The sequence below is a fragment of the Pongo abelii genome, chromosome X (assembly GCF_028885655.2).
Source record: "Pongo abelii isolate AG06213 chromosome X, NHGRI_mPonAbe1-v2.0_pri, whole genome shotgun sequence".
Lineage (NCBI taxonomy): Eukaryota > Metazoa > Chordata > Mammalia > Primates > Hominidae > Pongo > Pongo abelii.
This window is the reverse complement of record NC_072008.2, coordinates 24,839,359-24,859,833: the sequence shown is the minus strand read 5'-3', so window position 1 is coordinate 24,859,833 and position 20,475 is coordinate 24,839,359. Positions and strand designations below refer to the sequence as shown.

General features: G+C 37.3%; 1 protein-coding gene and 1 non-coding gene across 11 annotated transcripts in view; both read right to left on the bottom strand.

The window, feature by feature from the left end:
• Positions 1 to 20,475, bottom strand: part of POLA1 (DNA polymerase alpha 1, catalytic subunit) — a 304,169-nt gene that overhangs the window by 244,090 nt on the left and 39,604 nt on the right. For all 10 annotated transcript variants that reach the window (XR_008518040.1, XM_009234677.4, XM_024240735.3 and 7 more), the window contains 9 exons: positions 19,417 to 19,506; positions 17,161 to 17,277; positions 15,686 to 15,861; positions 13,752 to 13,881; positions 13,140 to 13,259; positions 11,933 to 12,032; positions 9,704 to 9,828; positions 6,803 to 6,952; positions 6,272 to 6,394 (listed from right to left, as the gene is read on the bottom strand). Coding sequence is in view for 9 of the 10 variants with exons in the window: in XM_009234677.4 (XP_009232952.1) it covers positions 6,272 to 6,394; positions 6,803 to 6,952; positions 9,704 to 9,828; positions 11,933 to 12,032; positions 13,140 to 13,259; positions 13,752 to 13,881; positions 15,686 to 15,861; positions 17,161 to 17,277; positions 19,417 to 19,506 (1,131 nt within the window). In the remaining variant the exon portion in view is untranslated. The remainder of the gene's footprint in view (positions 1 to 6,271; positions 6,395 to 6,802; positions 6,953 to 9,703; positions 9,829 to 11,932; positions 12,033 to 13,139; positions 13,260 to 13,751; positions 13,882 to 15,685; positions 15,862 to 17,160; positions 17,278 to 19,416; positions 19,507 to 20,475) is intronic.
• Positions 10,689 to 10,818, bottom strand: LOC112131167 (small Cajal body-specific RNA 24). The gene has a single exon (XR_002913305.1). It is a non-coding gene; the product is annotated as a small Cajal body-specific RNA 24 (non-coding RNA).

The following is a 20,475-nucleotide window of genomic DNA, read 5'->3' as shown; positions in this document are numbered from 1 at the left end:
TAAACAAAAATTCAAAGAAGCAAAATTGTATATCAAAATCCTTTCCAATTCTCTTAAGATTAGCCTCTGATACTGTGACTGAGGGAGTTACGTATTGTGGCTCCAGCCAGACATATGAATTTAGCTACTTGATTTTTAAAAATGAGCTTGCTGTGATAAATTAAATGGTTGCTCTTATCAATAAAGCCTCATATACTGCTGTGGATGTTGTACAAATTCTACTCCTAGAAATATACCAGAGAAACTCTCACAAAGGTGGTGTTGTCTACTTCAGTACTGCTTGTAACAGCAAATAATTAAGACAAATGAAAACTTGGAAACCTAAAGATATGGATGATGGCAGAATTAAAAAATACACTGTGCTATATTTATTCATCGAAATATTATACAATAGTTAACATGAATGAATCAAATCTAAAAATGTATCAAGATGAATATACTTAAAATGTGGCATACAGAGTAGAGTTTTTCTCCTGCTTTTCCAAACTGCAAAAGAATATGTATAGCACAACACATACATGGTAAAAACTTTTAACACACCACATGTATATACACGTTGCAGAAGCAAAAAAGAACAACCCATGGGCAAGAATGACAAAACCAACTCTGGGCAAGTTACCTCCGAAAAAGAAAAAAAAATGAGAGAGGATGGGGAGGAAATGGTCTTTAGTTGTCTCTATAATATTTTATTGCTTTTAATTTTTTAAAGAAAAACTAGGCTATTAAGAGATCACAGCGGTGCGCGGTGGCTCATGCCTGTAGTCCCAGCTCTTTGGGAGGCCGAGGCGGGCGGATCACCTGAGGTCAGGAGTTCAAGACCAGACTGACCAAGATGGAGAAACCCCGTCTCTATTAAAAATACAAAATTAGCCGAGTGTGGTGGCACATGCCTGTAATCCCAGCTACTTGGGAGGCTGAGGCAGGAGAATCGCTTGAACCCGGGAGGCGGAGGTTGCGGTGAGCCGAGATTGCGCGCGCCATTGCACTCCAGCCTAGGCAACAAGAGCGAAACTCTGCCCCCCTCCCCCCGACAAAAAGAAAGAAAGAAAGAAAAAAGATTGCAAAAGTGAAATTTTTGGTTATTTACAGGTAAAGATGAAAGACTTCTCTTAATATTTAATTGTAAAATTCTTCATAGTCACTCATTCTCTATCACCAACACCAACAAAGGCTAGAGCCCTCTGTCCTAGTGCCATTCCCAAGGGATCCTGATAGGTGCTACCACATCACCAAGAAAATCCCAGAAAGGCTTGCCAAGATTGTAATGTTTGCATTAATGATTTGGATACACTTTTAATGTACACAGATTCCAGCTCCAACACAACTAAAAGCCAGGCAGTCTACGACCAACTGGCAAGCAGGCTGGCAAAGCTTATTTCAGCCTATCAGGTAGGAAAATGAAAATGCATGGACTCTATACCTAAACATCAGAGCATACATTTTAAAATGCAATAAAAAATCCAGACCAAAAGTGGTTTTCTCAAGGACACAGAAATAAGAGAGTAGAGAAATAAAATAATACCAATGTCAGTAAGTACTAATTATTCCATCAAGACAAATATTCTCGTTAAACTAAAGTTATGCAATGAGTATACTTATAAGTACATAGTCAGTTTTAAATTCCCCAATAAAGCCAGGCACAGCGGCTCCTATCTATAATCCTACAGCTTTGGGAGGCCAAGGTGAGAGGATCCCTCAAGGCTAGGAGTTGGAGACCAGCCTGGGCAATACACCAAGACTCCATCTCTACAAAAAATAAAAATAAATTTGCCAAGGATGGTGGCATATGCCTGTAGTCCTAGCTACTAGGGAGGCTGAGGCGAGAAGATTTTCTGAGTCCAGGAATTCAATGCTGCAGTGAACTATGATCACACCACTGCTCTCCAGCCTGGGCAAGAAAGTGAGACCCTGTTTCTTAAAACAAAATAAAATAAAATAAAATAAAAAATAGGCCCGGCGCAGTGGCTCATGCCTGTAATCCCAGCACTTTGGGAGGCCGAGGCGGGCGGATCACGAGGTCAGGAGATGGAGACCATCCTGGCTAACACAGTGAAACCCCGTCTCTACTAAAAATACAAAAAATTAGCCGGGCATGGTGGTGGGCGCCTGCAGTGTAGTCCCAGCTACTCGGGAGGCTGAGGCAGAGGAGAATGGCGTGAACCCGGGAGGCGGAGCTTGCAGTGAGCCGAGATGGCACCACTGCACTCCAGCCTGGGCGACAGAGACTCCGTCTCAAAAATAAATAAAATAAAACAAAAAATTTCGCAATAAAAAAACAAATTCAAAAAGGCAAAATTATATATCAAAATCATTTCCAATTCCCTTTAGATTAGCTTCTGATACTGTGACTGAGGGAGTCATGTATCGTGTCTCCATGGCCAGAAATCAGAATTTAGCTACTTGATAGAAGAATTAACTTGCTATGATAAATTACTGTTCCTATCAATATAACTAATGATTACAAAATCATAATTATTTTAAACACTAGAGTATTACAATCCTTTGGGCCAGTTTTAGCTTTTAATAGCTCCAAAACTAATAAAAGTCTAAAATGTGGACAGATTTAACTCATTAAATTGCCTTCACTATTGTTCACAGAATAAAATCCTTAATTGATTAATGATCTCAGGGTGTCTATCGCCATCTAGTGAACAATCACTTCAATTACCACATCAGACATTTGACAACTGATACCCCTGTTCTTCATGGTTTAAAAATATATGTCCACTCAGTGCCATAGGCTTGCCCAATTTCTTTTTTATGCCTCTCTACACACGCATTGAGAACAAACACAAATACAGATGGTATTTCTATAGATTCACAGAGTACTTCTCTGAAACACTGACTTCATTACTTTTAAATAACGCACACACTGTGAGATCCCTCATACAATTCCTTACCCATTAGCTCATTCCTCTACCACAAAGCAATTCAAAATCATGGAAGAGTTTAAGCGTGAAAGATCACACCTGTGAAAAGACAATATTGATGCCCATTTGACACAACTACTAGCACTTTTATTATAAACCTGTTTTAAAAAGTACAATTAGTAATTACTCTGAGTATTCTAGCAGCCATAATACATTTGATTACAGAAATTATTAGGTCGCTAGAGCCAAACCTGCACGATTCCAAGAAAACTGAGCAAACACAAAATAGACTTAAAAATAAAAAGGAAAAGGGGGCTTCAAGGCCTCCCTAGGCTGTGTATTAATCCACATCCAAATGCAAAATTTTATAATCTTTTGCAATGGCATGCTACCAGGTTTCCTTCTCATTAATTTCCACTTGAAACTTAATCTAATTTATCCCACAAGGACTTTAAAAGCAAAGAATTTGTAAGATCTGCAGGTTACTATATTATTCTGCCCACTCATATCTTGTCACAAAAAATACTAGTTTAATAAGTTACAAAGGTATTCCAAAATCTCAGCACACTGGCTCTCATTTTCACTTCACTCCTCCTACCTCTTTAATAATTAAGAGATGCTAACCCAAAGAAAGATGATCACATAGACTACTTCCATCCACCAGTGCTAACAATTATCACCAATACTTTAACAATCATTTTTATATTAGGAAATAATATTTGTAAGTGACTTTGGATCTTCTTCTAGAATAAGATTTCCTGGGAGAAACTGCGTAATTATTATTTCTCAGTAGCCTCATATTACTTTAAAGGCCTACTTTCCAGAGTTTTATTTATCCTTATTTGAGGGAAACAGCAAAGGGTAAAGAGAAAAGAGGAAAGCAGATACCAAGCATTTAAATCACAAACAAGTAGTTCTAGATTTGTCTGAAATCCTTTGTTTTTTAGTGGAGAGAACAGGGTTTTTTATAGTTCATTTATTAAAGATTTGTTATTGTTATATTTTATATAACAGAAAAATTAAAATTGTATTTAAACTCGCTATTAAAAATCCAGCTAAAGAAAACCATTGCCCTTAAAATACAATGGATTAGGAGAGTGGGAGAGATCATTGGACAAATTTGGGGCTTATCATTATCAACAGTGCCCTTGTAAGCTTGTGGATTTCTGAGCCAATGCGGAAAATGTAACAACAGGGATTTCCCAACAGCAAGAGGCACTCTCCAAGGGAGTAAATTGTCTACTATTGCCTCTCGTGAGAAACTTAAGAGTAACCTTGATCCAATCTCAATAGTCAACCCATGTATTATCACCCAGTTGGGGCATAGTGAGTGCATTTTCTAATACAAAAATAAGATGGTATTCCATCAGAAGCCACTGGATACATGTAAAGAAATAAAATTTAAATAATTTTAAAGTAAACTTAGCTTAAGAAACTGAAAGCATCCTTCCCTTCCCTCACTTCAACTAGCCCCTAAAACACCTATACTTTCTCATGTAAAAGAGACCTGTGTCTTGAGATGGGTATCAAAAATCATGATCTTCCTGTAATAAGAGGTAGAATATAAAGCAGAACCAGAGTCGTAAATGACATCTTGAGATGGAAGAGACAACCCTACTGTACTAAAAGGATTTACATTCAAAATAGCCACTTGTTATACTTTATCTCCTTGAGTTTTAACTTCCTCATCTAAAAAATGAAAATGTTATTATCTATTTCAAAGGATTCTTGTGTAATTTCAGTGAAATAATGCATAAGAAAGCTTCTACCACATCACTGGTGTTCAATACATGTTTTGCCCTTCCTCACTGTGCCCTAAGACAAATCTTTGATAGGGCTGCCAACAGAAGAGTGATTCTGAACATCCTGACGTTTATTTCATATACCAGCTAGATCTGCACTGTCTAACACAGTAGCCACTAGCTACATTTGTCTATTTAAGTTTAAATTCATTTTAATTATAATTAAAGCAATCTAAAAATCCAGTTCCTCAGCTAGTTGGCACTAGCCAGATACCAAGTGCTCACTGGCCACTTGTGGCTAGAGACTGCAGCACTGGATAGTGCAGATGTAGAACATTTTCATCATCATAAAGTTCTACTGGACAGAGTTGGTCTAAACTCTAAAGCAGAGGTCAGCAAACTTTTTTTCTAAAAAATACCAGAGAGTAAATATATCAGGCTTTGCGGGCCATGTGAGCCTCCATCTTTTCTACTCAGCTCTGCTCTCATAATACAAAAGCAGCCACAGATGATACATAAATAAATGAGCTTAGCTCTGTTCCAATAGAACATTATTTACAAAAATAGATGGCAGGCTGCATTTGGCCCGATGGCCATCATTTGCCAACCCCTGCTCTAGAGCATTCAGAGTACAGACCCCCCAATATAAGCATTTTTCCCATGACCACTACCTACCTCCTTTAAGGCTAAATAGTCTTAAACCCACAGACAGGGAGTTAAATGGAATTTAATATTCAGCGTAACTATTCTTTTACAAATTAAGAAAAACCCATGCACATGGTATTAAAACAGCTGAAGTTTACAGTGTTCATAAAGTGACGTACCTAAATTCTATTTGGTATCTGGCCTATCTTATTAAAGCCAGTAACTCTCAATCCACAACTCCTGTCTTGACGTATTCCTGGAATTCTGGATCTATACATGCAATGGCCTCCTTATTATGTCTGGAATTCTATTACTCATGCCAAAGGCAACACATCCATGACAGAATTCTTAATCCTTCTTTCCCAGTTTCCTCCATCTTAGTAAAAGGCTCTACTAGTTATCCTCCTGATTTCTACCTTTCACTCACACTCCAAGCTAATCCGTCAGCAAAAAAAAAAAAAAAAAAAAAACTCTCTTACGTCATTCTCATTCATGTCACCTCCTCAAAGAAGCCTTCCCTGACCAATCTAAACTAGCCATCTAAACATTCTCTAGCCCACCATCCTGTTTTAATTATCTACAGAGCATTTACTTCTATCATATTTTCTGTTATTTCTTATACATGTTTATTTACTTATTTACAGTCTGTTTTCCCAAACCACCCTCTCACCACCCCACATTCCCAACCCATGTCGTCCCCACCCCCAAACCCCTCCCATTCTGGGTAGAATGTAAGCCTCATAACAGGGATCTTTTAGGTCTTGCTTGACACTCTATCCTGAGAACCTAGAACAATGCCTGGCATGTAGTAGATGTTCAATAATAAATACACACACACACGAATTAATGAATCCTTATTTAAATGCCTATTTGTCTCAAACCTGTCATCCAAAGAGAGGGGTACTGTATTTGATGCGGTACAACTAGGTAATAAACTTGACTCTCCCACACTATAACATGTATAGTTAAAAATACTCTCATATCTAGAGATGTGAATGTTATTATGCCATTTACCTCCCTTCCTTTGTATGTCACCAAGGCAGCCAGTGGTTTGGCGTAAAATCTGCTATAGGAAAATCCCAGGCAACCATACATACTGTTCGCTGTGAGCTTCAAAGCCTTCTGTCGAATGTCATACTGCAGGCCATACAGAACAAAAGACAAACAACAACATTTACAGATGCTTAAGCATTACATAAGATGTCTTTCTAGATCTCCAATAAAAAGGGAAACCCTCAATATCCCTGAATAAAAAAGAATTAATATACTCAACCCATTCTCCTGGATCCATGATTCCTAACCTCCTAGAAGCAGCAAGTAAACACAGACTCCAAAGCTCCCAGGAGCCAGAAGTATCTTGCTCAGATACAATCTTTGTAAACAAAGGTGGCTTCCATTCTGAGGCACTCTAGTATTTTTAAATGGTCACCTACCCACAAACTTAAAATAAGTACCTGCATTTGCCCAGCATCCTGTTTACTCATAAATAATCAAACTGTAAAAGCTGAGACTGTCACTCAAATGTTTCTTAGTGAAAAGATATACCTGAAGAATAAGGTCTGGATTTAAGTCTTGCTGTTTCATTAGCTGTTTGACTTGTTTTCTCCGTTCTACCAGTTTCCGGATCTCTCTGGGCAAAATGCCCATTTCTAAGCTTGGATCTGGCAACTCAGGGATCTGTTCTTGTTCTCCATCCTGATAAACACACAACAAATTTCACACAAATCAAACTTTTGTGAAATAAATTTCTACAGTAATATTTTATAGGAGCTTTCCCCCATGATCATATCTTGAAAAGCTATTATCTTATACAAGGTCAACAATGCATGAGTAGTATAAGAAAGAGCTGAGAGGGTTGTAGAACAAGTCACGATTGCCCTCTTCTCTCCCAATTAGGCTGTCATTCCCAATATCTCCCACCCCTGTAGTTAGACACAAATTTAGATTTCATTTAAAGGGATACATTTGGCCGGGCGTGGTGGCTCACACCTGTAATCCCAGCACTTTGGGAGGCCGAGGTGGGTAAATCACGAGGTCAGGAGATTGAGACCATCCTGGCTAACACGGTGAAACCCCGTCTCTACCAAAAATATAAAAAATTAGCCAGGCGCGGTGGCGGGCGCCTGTAGTCCCAGCTACTCAGGAGGCTGAGGCAGGAGAATGGCGTGAACCCGGGAGGCGGAGCTTACAGTAAGCAGAGATCTCACCACTGCACTCTAGCCTGGGCTACACAGCGAAACTCTGTCTTTAAAAAAAAAGGATACATTTTTACACATGCTATCTCTCTTCAACAAAACTGGAGAACAACATGTTTGGGGAAATTGTTTTTAAAGTAGAAACACTAAGACAGACCTCCAGGATTAAAAAAATAAAATAACTAGCAGCTAAACTACTATTTTAAATCATTTTACTACCAAACAAAATGCTATAGAATTTTAAAACTATGGAGAATCATAGCAGTTATTGTAAATGCTGTAGACTAAAAATAAAAAGCTAATAAATCAGCAAATTTAAGAGTTCGGAGCAGCCAGGAGCGGTGGCTCACACCTATAATCTCAGCACTTTGGGAGGCCGAGGCGGGTGGATCACCTGAGGTCGGGAGTTCAAGACCAGCCTGACCAACATGGAGAAACCCCATCTCTACTAAAAATACAAAATTAGCTAGGCATGGTGGCGCATGCCTGTAATCCCAGCTACTCGGGAGGCTGAGGCAGAAGAATTGCTTGAACCCGGGAGGCAGAGATTGCAGTGAGCCAAGATCACAACATTGCACTCCAGCCTGGGCAAAAAGAGCGAAACTCCGTCTCAATAAAAAAAAAAGAGTTTGGAGCACATTTAAATAGGCCATGACATTTCTCAAAACTAATACATATATATCCCTTAACATTTACGTAGTACCTTTCTTTTACCTATAAATTGCTATGCAATCATCAGAAGAATAGCAACATTTCAGAAAAGCAACCAGCAGTCTTCTTATATTAAAATTTACAGGAGGAAAAAGCAGGGGAAGCATCTAGACCATTTTTCCCTAGCCTCCGTAAATTCTATTAACAGCTACAAAGAAAAAAGGCAGGCACATTTGCCCTTTCAAAGGTTCAGAATTAAAAATAAACCTCTTGGTTTAAAGTACATCAAGTCAATGCCATTTGATAACCTAGCCTTTACAAAGCATCTGATTTTATAGAGATCAATATCTTCAAGTGAACGCTCTTACAACAGTAATAGGGACCTATTGTTTTCCAATATAACAGATGATGATAGTAAATCTATTAAAGAGATTCTGGTATACATTCTAATTTATTTACAGCAACTATGAAAGTCAGATAAAAAGTAAACTGAAAGGATGTGGAGTCAGGAAATTTACAATCCACTCCTAGCTCTACAACTACTACCTGTGTGACACTAACTGTTCTGAGGTACCATGCATGAAAATGATTCAGATCTATAAAATGCTACATGTATAGTATTTCTTAGATGACCTCTGAGGTCCTTTCCAACTCTAAAATGATTCTATTATATATCCAGAATCCAAGCTGGAAAGCTCCAATAAGCAAAATGGTGGTGGGCAGAGGCTAAATAATATTAATTATCACCATGCTGGCACAGTAGCAGAACAGAGCTCAAATATTAATTGAATGCAGTCATACCTTTTGGGGATGTCTACCCAGTATCTTCTCTGTAAAAGTATCCACTAGTCCCACAGAAAGGTCCACCCTTAGCAGCCAGATCCGTGCCCTGTGAACCTACTCTTGTGGTCACAGGTAATGGGGACCTGGGGTGCTCACCAACCTAGGCAAACCTATTGGATTCTCTCTTCTGGGAATATGAAATTGGGATTGAAAAACAGGTCCTAAGCTTGTGGTGAGAACTAACTGACATATAAATTCAGGAGCTAGAGGGCAAACAGACATCTTCTGCCATGTATTAAAAAAAATTACAAAAAAGAACAAAATGTGGTGTATGTGTATACACCTACACATACACCACACACGCATATAAAATGGAATATTATTCAGCAACACAAACGAATAAAGTACTAGTACATTCTACAAAATGGATGAACCTTGAAAACATTATAAGTGAAATAAGCCAGATACCGAAAGGCCATATAATGTATGATTCTATTTATATGAGACGTCCAGAATACACAAATCTATACAAGCAAAAAGATTAGTAGTTGCCTAGAGGTGGAAGGGATAGGGGACTGAGGGAGGTGACAGCTAAAAAGTTTCTTTGGGGAATAATGAAAATATCCTAAAACTGATTGTGATGATGGTTGCAAACTCTGGGAATACACTAAAAGCCACTGACCTACACACTTTTAACAGGTGAATTATATGGTATATGAATAATACCACAATAAAACTATTTTAAAAAGACACAGATCTTCCTTCTTTAAGCAATTCTTTTAAACTCGATTTCAAGAGTCCCAGGTTAAATACAAACCTCTGTAACTTTCTGTGCCTCTGAAGAAACTCTTTGTACTGTTGTAAAACAAATGTTAAATTCCTGAATGATGGAAGGATATAGACTGTTGAAGTCCAGAAGCAAAATGAACTTATCATAAAAACCTGAAATTAAAAAGCCACGTCATAAAAAGTCTAAAGAAAAGCAGAATTGTCAAAACATCATTATTAAAAGCACTGTAAGTATATTAGAAACTATATACTATCCATATACACTACCCAGAGCTGTGAGACAGACAAAAAGGGAAAAAAAGAATCAACTACCATTTCATAAAATGATGCGGATTAGTGAAAAGCCAGATCACAAAAGAGGGAGGAAAAGATCCTGTCTCTCTTTAGAACCAGCTACAACCAGTCCTTTCCCCAGCTGTCCCCAAAGCACACCATTATTATGAGCAAATACCTTCCCAATCAGCTATCTGAGAGGTGTCACAGCCATTAAAAAAAAAAATGTTCAACTCTCCTTCAAAGCAAGAATTCTTTGAAGAATTCTCCTACCTACTCTCCCAACCCCACCCCAAATAAAACCAAGTGAGTGGTTTATTTTTATTTTTATTTTTTTTTGAGTCAGAGTCTCACTGTCTCCAGGATGGAGTGCCGTGGCGCAATCTCAGCTCACCACGACCTCCGCCTCCCAGGTTCAAGCGAGTACCCTTGCCTCAGCCTCCCGAATAGCTGGGACTACAGGCGCGCACCACCATGCCCGGCTAATTTTTTTGTATTTTAGTAGAGACGGGGCTTCACCATGTTGGCCAGGACGGTCTCGATCTCCTGACCTCGTGATCTGTCTACCTCAGCCTCCCAAAGTGCTGAAATTACAGGCATGAGCCACCGCACCTGGTCGAGTAATTTATTCTTTTACAACAGCTTCAAAAAATAAAATGGACAGCACATTTACCTGTACAAAAACTGAGCTAAAATCAAACAAAAACTGAGCTAAAATCAAACAAGAGACACATATATATAAATGTCAGTAGTGGAACGACCCACCCTTTTTACTTGCAAAGGATGAACAGAAAGCTACTATATTTCTGTAGGACATTTACAAAGAGTTATCTTCACCTTGAGAAGAAACTGAATAAAAATAAATGTCCACTATTAAGACAGTAATAATTGCAAACATATAAGATAGTTTATTCTGTGTCCAGCACTATACTAATTTATCCTTAAATCCCTGTGTGGTAGATATTACTCTTATCTCTATTTTACAGAAGAAACTGAGGCTTACAGAGGTTAAACAGGCAGCCCAAGATCACATTGAATTCAAATCCAGACCTACATAACACCAAGTACTACTGCTCCATTTCATTATAACTAATAACAAAATCACTTTTGTCAAAAATGTTTCCTACTCAGAACTAACTTATTGGATAAAATTCACATTAATTCCTTCACAGCAATGTGAATATTCTTAACACTACTACTGAACTGTACACTTGGGAAGGGTTGACATTTTTTTTATATACACAAAAAAATTAGCTGGGTATGGTGTCACACACCTGTAGTCCTAGCTACTCAGGAGGCTGAGGCAGGAGAATCGCTTGAACCCAAGAGGTGAAGGTTGCAGTGAGTAGAGATCGCACCACTGCACTCCAGCCTGGGCAACAGAGTAAAACTCTGTCTCCAAAAAAAAAAAAAAGAAAAAAAGAAAAAAAAAAATTATTTCTAGCTCTGTGTACCACAAAACATCTTTGCCATTCATGACAATAGGGAAAAGATATTCTCCTGTTAAAGTTAAATTTGGTGGTTATTGTCTGCACTTTCTTTAACTTTGCTGTCAACTGAACTGGTCAGGACAAACAGCTCTCTATGTACTGGACAGCTATCTATGTATTAGACAAACTACGGCTACAGACCAAATCCAACCTACTTATTTTTGTACCACCCATGAGCTTAAGTATGGTTTTTACATTTTTAAATGGCTGGAAAAAAATCAAAAACAGTATTTCATGACATATGAAAACTATATGAAATTTAAATTTCAATGTCTATAAATAATATTTTATTGGAACACAGCATAACAAAATTCACATTAAGTCTATGTCAGGTGACTTGTAACCAAGATTTTCACGTGAAAGAAAGATAAAAGTCATGAGACCTATTCGCTGACCTATAAGATATAATTCAGGTCTTCTAGTTTCTCAAGCCTAGATCCACATTAAGAAATTCCTTAATACTGGGAGAAAACCAGTTCACTGCCCAGCCTTACCAACTTTGGGGTCCAAAACCAAGCCTCCAGCATAAGCTGCTTTCTTACGTCCTTTCTTGTATTTACTGGTATCTCCATCAATTTCTTCATCTTCATCTCCCTAATATCAAATGGAAAGATAACTTCACCAGCCAGCAACTAATTAACTAATTTAAAATTTTGATGATTCTCTTTTCCAATTGCAGGACTTAGTTCTAACAAACATTTCAGTTAGTGGTCCTATCTGTTGGGAAAGACAGTTATTGTAATATGTTCACGAATCCAGATGAATCCCAAGCATAGTAATTTCTTAAACAAATACTATATCCTGAGTTAACAAATACGAAAATTCTATTTTTATGTGTTTTTGAATTTACAGAATTTCATATTTTTAAATCAATGAATATTGAAAAATACCACTTTTCATATTATATAAAATTTGAGATTATAAAATAGCCCTCTTAAAATCACTACTCTAACGTTCATGATGTAAAAACATAAAATACTTCATGTAGGTATTATCATTATCCCTATTATTAATATGGACACCATAAAACAAGTACATCCATATACTGAAAATCCATTCCTAAGTAGTTTATTACTGGCCAACATTCAATACCTCAGCAGAAGTTAAAGTCCTCTAAATGAATATTCCCTATACCAATTTTGATAATGTACATTAAAAAACAAGCAAATATGAGAATCTGAATCAAATTCTAACATTCAATTCCCATTTCTGAATTAATTAATATCAGTGCTAATAAAACAGTAGCTAAACTAAGTTTTAGTTCCAAAGTGATGGAGGCTACTTCAGAAACCTGACTGTGGGTGACCTTGGTCATACTAGTACAGAAAAATGCAACACAAAAATAAAGGCTCATAGGTTTAAGAAAATAAAAAGTTTAACTGGCATTTATCTTTGGATAGGGCTGAGGTGCCAGAACACATTCCATGTATGGTCACCCATCAGAGAGGTCTAATGCTTCCCTCAAAGAATTTCATATTTCACAAATAATTCTGTCTGCACAAAGTGCATTTTCCTTTTACAAAGTGGAAAAGGAAATGACCACACAAAAACAAGGGAATAAACTTGACACGGTTTCTTTAGTACACATGGGATTAGCTATTTTGAAAGCAGATGTTATCACAGAAAAAAAGGCTATCTAGGTATTAAAAAAGGGGGGGGGAGGTTAACAGAAAACAAAATACTACACAGTTTTGGACCCACCAGTTTTTGCTGAGGCTTTCTGAAAATCTGCTTGTCAGGCACAATATAGTTGTTTTCGTAAAATGCATGAAGCAACAAGAACTCGTTACGCTCGGATCGTCCACCCATCAGCGTCCTGGACTATTAAATGGAATTTATTTTTTAAATTTGAGCTCAAAACCACAACTAACAAAAGCAACTTTGAGTCAGAAGTTTAGTCACAGCACCTCCTTCAAAACTATTCCTAATAACAGGCTGCTTTTTTTTAAAAAAAAAGGTACTAAATTATTCCTAACGTTTTCTTTAAGCATTATAGTTAAAGGAGACAAAGAGAGCTTAAAATATTGACAACTTGGCTATTTATTTACTCCCAAATGGACCATTCCACTAAAAAGACACATCCAGATGTTAGAGAGATGATCCGTATGTTCGCCCAAATTTCAACACGCTGCACCTGGCATTCCTCCCCTTCTCCCAACCAGTTCTTCCTTTTACAAAAGAAATCCAGCTTTCAGAATCCAAGTTACTCATTTTATAAGCATGCATTTAGACTCATTATCATATAACAACTACCCCAAGCAAACACTGAACCCAACAGGAAATGCTTTTTCCCCCTTTCTAAGTTAAATTTACCATAATGTTCCCAGCGATGTTAGTGATCTGCAATGCTAATGGAAGAACATTTAGCTCACACATGATCTGCAAAATGAACTTGGCATCTTTCCAGGTGTGTTCCAACAGGTATAACAGTTGAGAAGATTCACTGTACAGAAAAGAAAGAATGAAACAGAATCAAGTAATTAAAAGAAACAATGCCTATAATCAGAACTTCACAAAATATTAAAAGGAATTCTGGGTGTAAGTAAATTCAGAGCAACAGCACCTTGGCTTCAGAAACAATTTAAAATAAGGTCAGTATGTAACTAGGAATTCATTCATACCATTGATCCCAATGCTTTTCTCCAAAACACACACACACACACACACACACACACACACACACAATTCCATAAGGAAAAACTGAAGTAATATAATAACTACAAGCCTGAAAACTACCTAAATCCTTTCATTCATTCCATCCAGTGAGTATATATCGCATGATTACTATATGTCAGGCATTGGCTGTGACCAAAACAAACAAAACTTCCTATCCTCCTGGAGCTTATGTCCTCATGGGGGAGACAGAGTATAAAAAAAAACAAAGAAATTAAGTATATAGTATGTTATATAATGTTAAAAGTTAAGCAACAGGAATATTAAGTATCAGAAGCAGAGACTGAAATTTTTGTTAGGAAACAGTGGAAGATTTTACTGAGAATGAAGATCTTGAAGAGGTGAGGGAGCAAGCCTTATGGAAAGAGCATTCCAGGCAGACAGGATAGCACACTCAAAAGCCCTGAGCTGCATGCAAATCTGACAGTTCCAGGACTAGGAAAGAGGCCAATATGGCTAGATCAGAGAGAATGATGGAAAGAGCAGTAGGAGATAAGGACAGAGTTAACGACATAGAAACACACTGTAAAGGACCTTGTAAGGAAAAATAAGGACTTTAGTTTTTATTCTGAATGAAACAGAGAGTCACTGGAAGATTCTGAGCAGCGTATCACATCTGACTTGATTTTAGCAGGATAACTCTGATTCTGGATTGAGAATCGACCACAAGGGGGTAAGGGCAAAAGTAAGGGGATAGGCATATAAACCCAGTAATCCAGGGGAAAGAGGATAGCAGCTTGGACAGGATGGGTCCAATGCAGTTGAAAAGAAGTGGTCAGACTTAGATCTACTTAGAAGATAGAACTGATAGGATACCCTGATGCATCTACTGTGGGATATCAGAGAGAGGAATTAAAGATGCCTCAGAGATCTGGGGCTAAGTAAGACTCTGGAAGTTTCCAGTGATAATGGAAAAAATACACCTATTAATTTAGTAAGAAAAGACTACAGGAAGAACCTAGGATATAAGATCAGAGCTCAATTTTGAACAAGCTGGGAGTTCACATTAGATATCAAGTAAAATAGGTAAAACAGATACACTGAGTCTGGAATTTAGGGAGGTCTAACCTGAAGATACACAGGTGGGAAGCATAGGCATCCCACGGTATTTAAATTCCTAAGACTCAATGAGATCAACTAGAGAGGGAGCAAAGTCAGAAAAGAGAAGTCCAAGAAAGAACTCAGGAAGAACTAGCAGGAATGAATGAGAGATGGCCAGAGGAGTAGGAGGAAGAAATAAGCAAGCAATACCTCTAACTTAATGATTGCTCAGTTTTTATATTTCTAAAATATCTACCCTAATTCCTGAATAAATGAATTAAGAGTAGAAATCTAAATCCAAACTACTGTAAGGAAACATCAAGATAGTGTTAACACAGGTGAGGGAGATGGAGATAAACTCATCAATTACAATAATTCAAGAGGTAAACTAGTTCAAATTATGAAAGTAGTGGAGACAATTTCCTCTCTACAGCACCACTGGCTCATGTCCCTCCAGACTAAGGATAGTACTAATAGTGTCCTCCTGTTGTTAATTTCAAGACAGATGAATTCTGAAGAATCTAGGATCATACCTGTACATATTTTGTATATTTTCCATTGGGATTACAACCCTTTCAGTTTTTAGAATCTGCTGAACAAGTTCAGACAGATGGTAGCTTTTACAACGAATCAATTCCTTTGCTGAAATTTCCACATCACAGATCATTCGACCACAGGTAGCATTTCTTTCACCAAATCCACTCCGGCCCTACGAGACGGGAACAAAAAGCAAATTTCATGAAAGAGCAGACACTGAGAACATTTCTTTCTAACCTATTTTGAAGCTGGCCCAAAATTATGATAAAACTCTCATTCTTCCATTTATCAGTCAAATATTTTTGAACACTTACTATGTAACTGACATTATTCTAGGCACTCAGGATACAGCAGTGATCAAAACAGAAAGGATTCCTGGCCTCATTTGAAATGTATAATAAAAAACAGACAACATAAACAAGAAATTATATAGTTTTAGGAGGTAACAAGTAGATGGAAAATGGGAAAACAGCAGGGTGAGAGGTACAAGGAATATGGGGGGACTGCATCTTAAATAGGGTAATGGGGTGTACCTTACTGAGAAGATGCCACATAAAGAAAATCTTGAAGGGGGTAAAAAGCTAAGCAAGTGTTCAGATTAAGTGCTAATAACAACTCTACCACCTTAAAGATATGAATAAGAAAAGAAGCAAGAGCAGTGGCCCCAACTTTGATCTGTAGTGGCAGAATCCTCCAGAGAACATTACGAAAAAGGTACAGATTCCTAACTTATATGATGAGGCAACATGTCCATTTTATTTATAAGCTTTAAGTAAAATAAGATTTCAAGCACTGAGCAATATCAGGTTTAGGAAGAAGGTGCTTCACACAAAAACTGCCAAAACCTCCATACATGAAGCAAGCAGGCAGAATGAAAAGTACACATTGGCTTTAAGAGTCACCCAGGCCTGGGTTCAAATCTCAGTTCTTCCCCTTACTAGTTACATGATCCAGAACAAGTTACGTTACCCCTATGATTCTGTCTATAAAATAAAACTGGAGTTGTCATGAGAGGTAACTAAAACAGAAAGCACTTAGTTCATTGCCTTCTTTTTTCCTTTTTTTATTATAAGATATCATCAAGCAATATTGTGTTCTTATACAACCAAAATCAACTCCCTTCCATTCATTCTTCCCATTTTCTTCCTAAATGATAGCACTCAACGATTTCTGAACCATGCAACCTTGCCCTAAGGGCTATCACTTCAGGAATGACAAAGTGAAGGTAACATGTATGTGCTGTCTTTGTTCACTATCCCTAGATTCTAACCGATGATTTTAAAAACTACCAGAGGCTTTTACAAATAAAATGCTGAATTCAAAGGAAAAGATGTTTAGTGCCAAAGTTAAAATGTACTGAGGTTCCCATAACAAGATAACCAATTCCTGTTTTAAAAAGTATAGTGTGTTCCCTGGTAGCTATCCCACATTAAAATAAATAAATAAATAAGATTTTGAAAATTATTATTACCCCAAGCTTTGGCATGTTGGATCGTTTCAGTCGACCTATCTTGGACCAGTGAGGGGCTTTGCACACATTAATTCTCTGCAGTAGTACTTCCAGTTCAAATCCATAAATATTATGACCCTAGTCAGAAAAAGAAGGCAGCTGATAATGTTATAACAAATGCAAATTAGAGGATTTATCTTCATACGCACAGAATTTCTTTGCCCTTTCTTTTTCTAGTCTCTAATTGAAGACATCATGCACTTACCTCCGATTGGGGGTCCTTTCTTCTTCAGGAATTTATTCATCAGCAGCATTCATTAGCCTTGACATTAACAAGGCTGCTAAGCAGATTGCTGGAATAAACTTTATTTCATCCTAATTGATGCAAGGCTCATATGATGTCTTTTAATTTGCAGCTCATGCCTTACGGTCTCGGAGGCAAATGCAAATTTAATGTCCCATACTTTCCATGTGTTCGGTAAAAGCTAAATTCAAATAATTCCATTTTGCTTCCTTAAAAACACAGAACCTGCCTGTGTTGTATGACAGTTTATGTAAGACTTCTTCAAAAACTCAGGAACTGCATTTAGCTTCTTTTTAAAAATTGAGTTCAAACACTACTGATTTAGACCCATAATTGACATACAACAAGATAAATATATAATGCCACTAAATAGTTCAAGTAAGAAACTTGTTAAAAACAAACAAACAAAACTATATAGAGTAGAAATTATCTCAAAAATGCAACTAGATTTTTCATTTCCATAATTTCCAACACGTGAACATGATTCACTTTCCTATGTTTATCAAAAACTAGATGAAGTTTAAAATAATTCACATCAATAAATATACTTGTTATTAAACTTAATTAAAAATATATACCACTACTTAGAGTAGTCAAAATCATAGAAACAAAAAGTAGAATGGTGGTTGCCAGGGGCCGGGGAAATGGGAAGTTAATGAGTACAGCGTTTCAGTTTTACAAAATGAAAAGAGTTACAGAGATGGATCGTGGTGATGGTTGTATAACATTATGAGTGTAGTTAATACCATTGAACTGTATACTATAAAATGGTCAACATAGTTAATTTTATGTTATATGTATTTTACCACTAGATCTTTATAGCAGTTTTGCTTATTAAATTAGAAGACCCAAAGGCCTTGAGGAAGTCTCACTTACAAATTATAATACCTAGAATCAGGACCCAAATTCATGTTAGAATTCCATCTTACATCCAGATTTCTCACGCATAGACTTGGCTCTAACACCTGAAGTCAGGCCAGGTTTCCCAGGCTTCATGGCATCTCCTTGGGGTCCAAGACACTGTTGTTACTGAAGGCTGACTGAGGGCCTGGTGCTGAGACAGAATGTCACAGTACAACACTGTGGACAGAATCTTTTTGGAACTTTAAAGATAGGTCTTGAAATATCATAAGGGAAGTGGGTGCAGAGATATCGCTTCCTATCCACAGGAACTCAGGATGCTAGCTATACAGTTGCCAGATAAGGTATCCAAGAGTAAAAATGAATGTAGGGAAGAACACGGCAAACACTTTTGCAAGACTTCAATGTACCCAAATTACCCATATCACATCCAAAATATAGGCATTTATAGCCTACATTCTTCTGAAAAAACAAAAACAATATGATTCATCCATTAACCTAGAAAAAAGACAAATGAAGGAATTCCATATTCTACAAACTAGAAAGGCCAGAGGATATATAAAACAAAATGTTGCTTTATGACTCTCAGGAATTGGGGCAAAAAATAGCTCAATGAATTATTAGCTCAACCTATCTAGTGGGGACATACTGGATCGTCAAGAGAAAAATCAATTCCGAGCCCTGAGTTTTCAAAGGAATATGTCATAGAGATCCACTGAACTCATAAAATTAAAATACTTAGTTTTGTGATTTGCACCAAACCAAGGGAATTAATAAACTCCTGTGACCACTATACAACTACTAAGTCAATATTTTGGCGATAACTCCATTTGTACATGTTTACTTACTTATGTGCTGGTCTCTAAGCATAAATAGCCAAACAATCCTTAACTTCAACACTAAGTCATGGGTTGCTTTTATACTAGAGAAAAAAAAAACTATCTTGCAGTGGGCTTGCTATTTTTTTCTCCTATTAGCAGCAATTCCCACCAGTCCACAGGATCATTTTACTCTGAAAAGATTACTTGCTGCTCAAAAGCACCAATAAAGTCACACTGAAAAGAACTAAGAAATGAAGAGCTTCCCCACAACATGATCAAACATCTACTCACCACAATGATATCAGGATCAATTTTGTGAACTTTTGCAAGGAAAAAACCTAGCAGTGTTCTTTCTGTTGCAGCAACCTCAACCTTCACATTCTGTTAGATAAAAACACACCAGTCACTGACGACTCTTTACTGTCCGCAAGTACTGTATCTTGGCTTCTTGTTCAACTATGGTAAGATTTCTTAGGGTTAAAAGAAACCATCCATTTCAAAATTAAATGTAGCAATGAAATTCCTGATTGTAGGTTTCATAGTAATAATTTCAAAGTCTCTGAGGAGCTCATTCTAGTAATAAGCATGTGAATAAAGCAAAATTTTAAGTGCTGAGCAACATAAAATATAGAAATGTCCCTCCACAGGGACATGCTTGTGCATCTGGACACATTTAGAGCATATGAATCAGAGTACCTATCAAAAACATTACTTTCCTATATAATCCCTGGTAGACTTCACTGTTTATGTATTTACTGGGCAAAGAAATCCCAAGGATTGTATAAAATAATCCCAAATGGTAAGATGAGAACTGATAAATAAGAAACTAGACTAAAAACAAACATATTTAAGAATTATAAGTAGCTGGGCGCTGTGGCTCACACCTGTAATCCCAGCACTTTGGGAGGCCAAGACGAGTAGATCACCTAAGGTCAGGAGTTCGAGACCAGGCTGACCAACATGGTGAAACCCTGCCTCTACTAAAAATACAAAATTAGCCGGGCATGGTGGCATGTGCCTGTAATCCCAGCTACTTGGGGGGCTGAGGCAGGAGAATCGCTTGAAATCGGGAAGCGGAGGTTGTAGTGAGAAGAGATTGTGCCATTGCACTCCAGCCTAGGCAACAAGAGCAAAACTCCATCTCAAAAAATAAAAAGAAAAAGAATTATAAGTGTTTTAAGTATAAACAAAACCTATCTTCACACAAAAGGCTTCTATTTGGATTACTGAATATAAATCAGGTATTCAAAAGATCCACTCATTAAAAATCTCTAAAAATGGAAGTTGATGGTTATGTTTTCTACAACTAGGTCAGTTAAAAAATGTCAGTTTGGCTGGGCACAGTGGCTC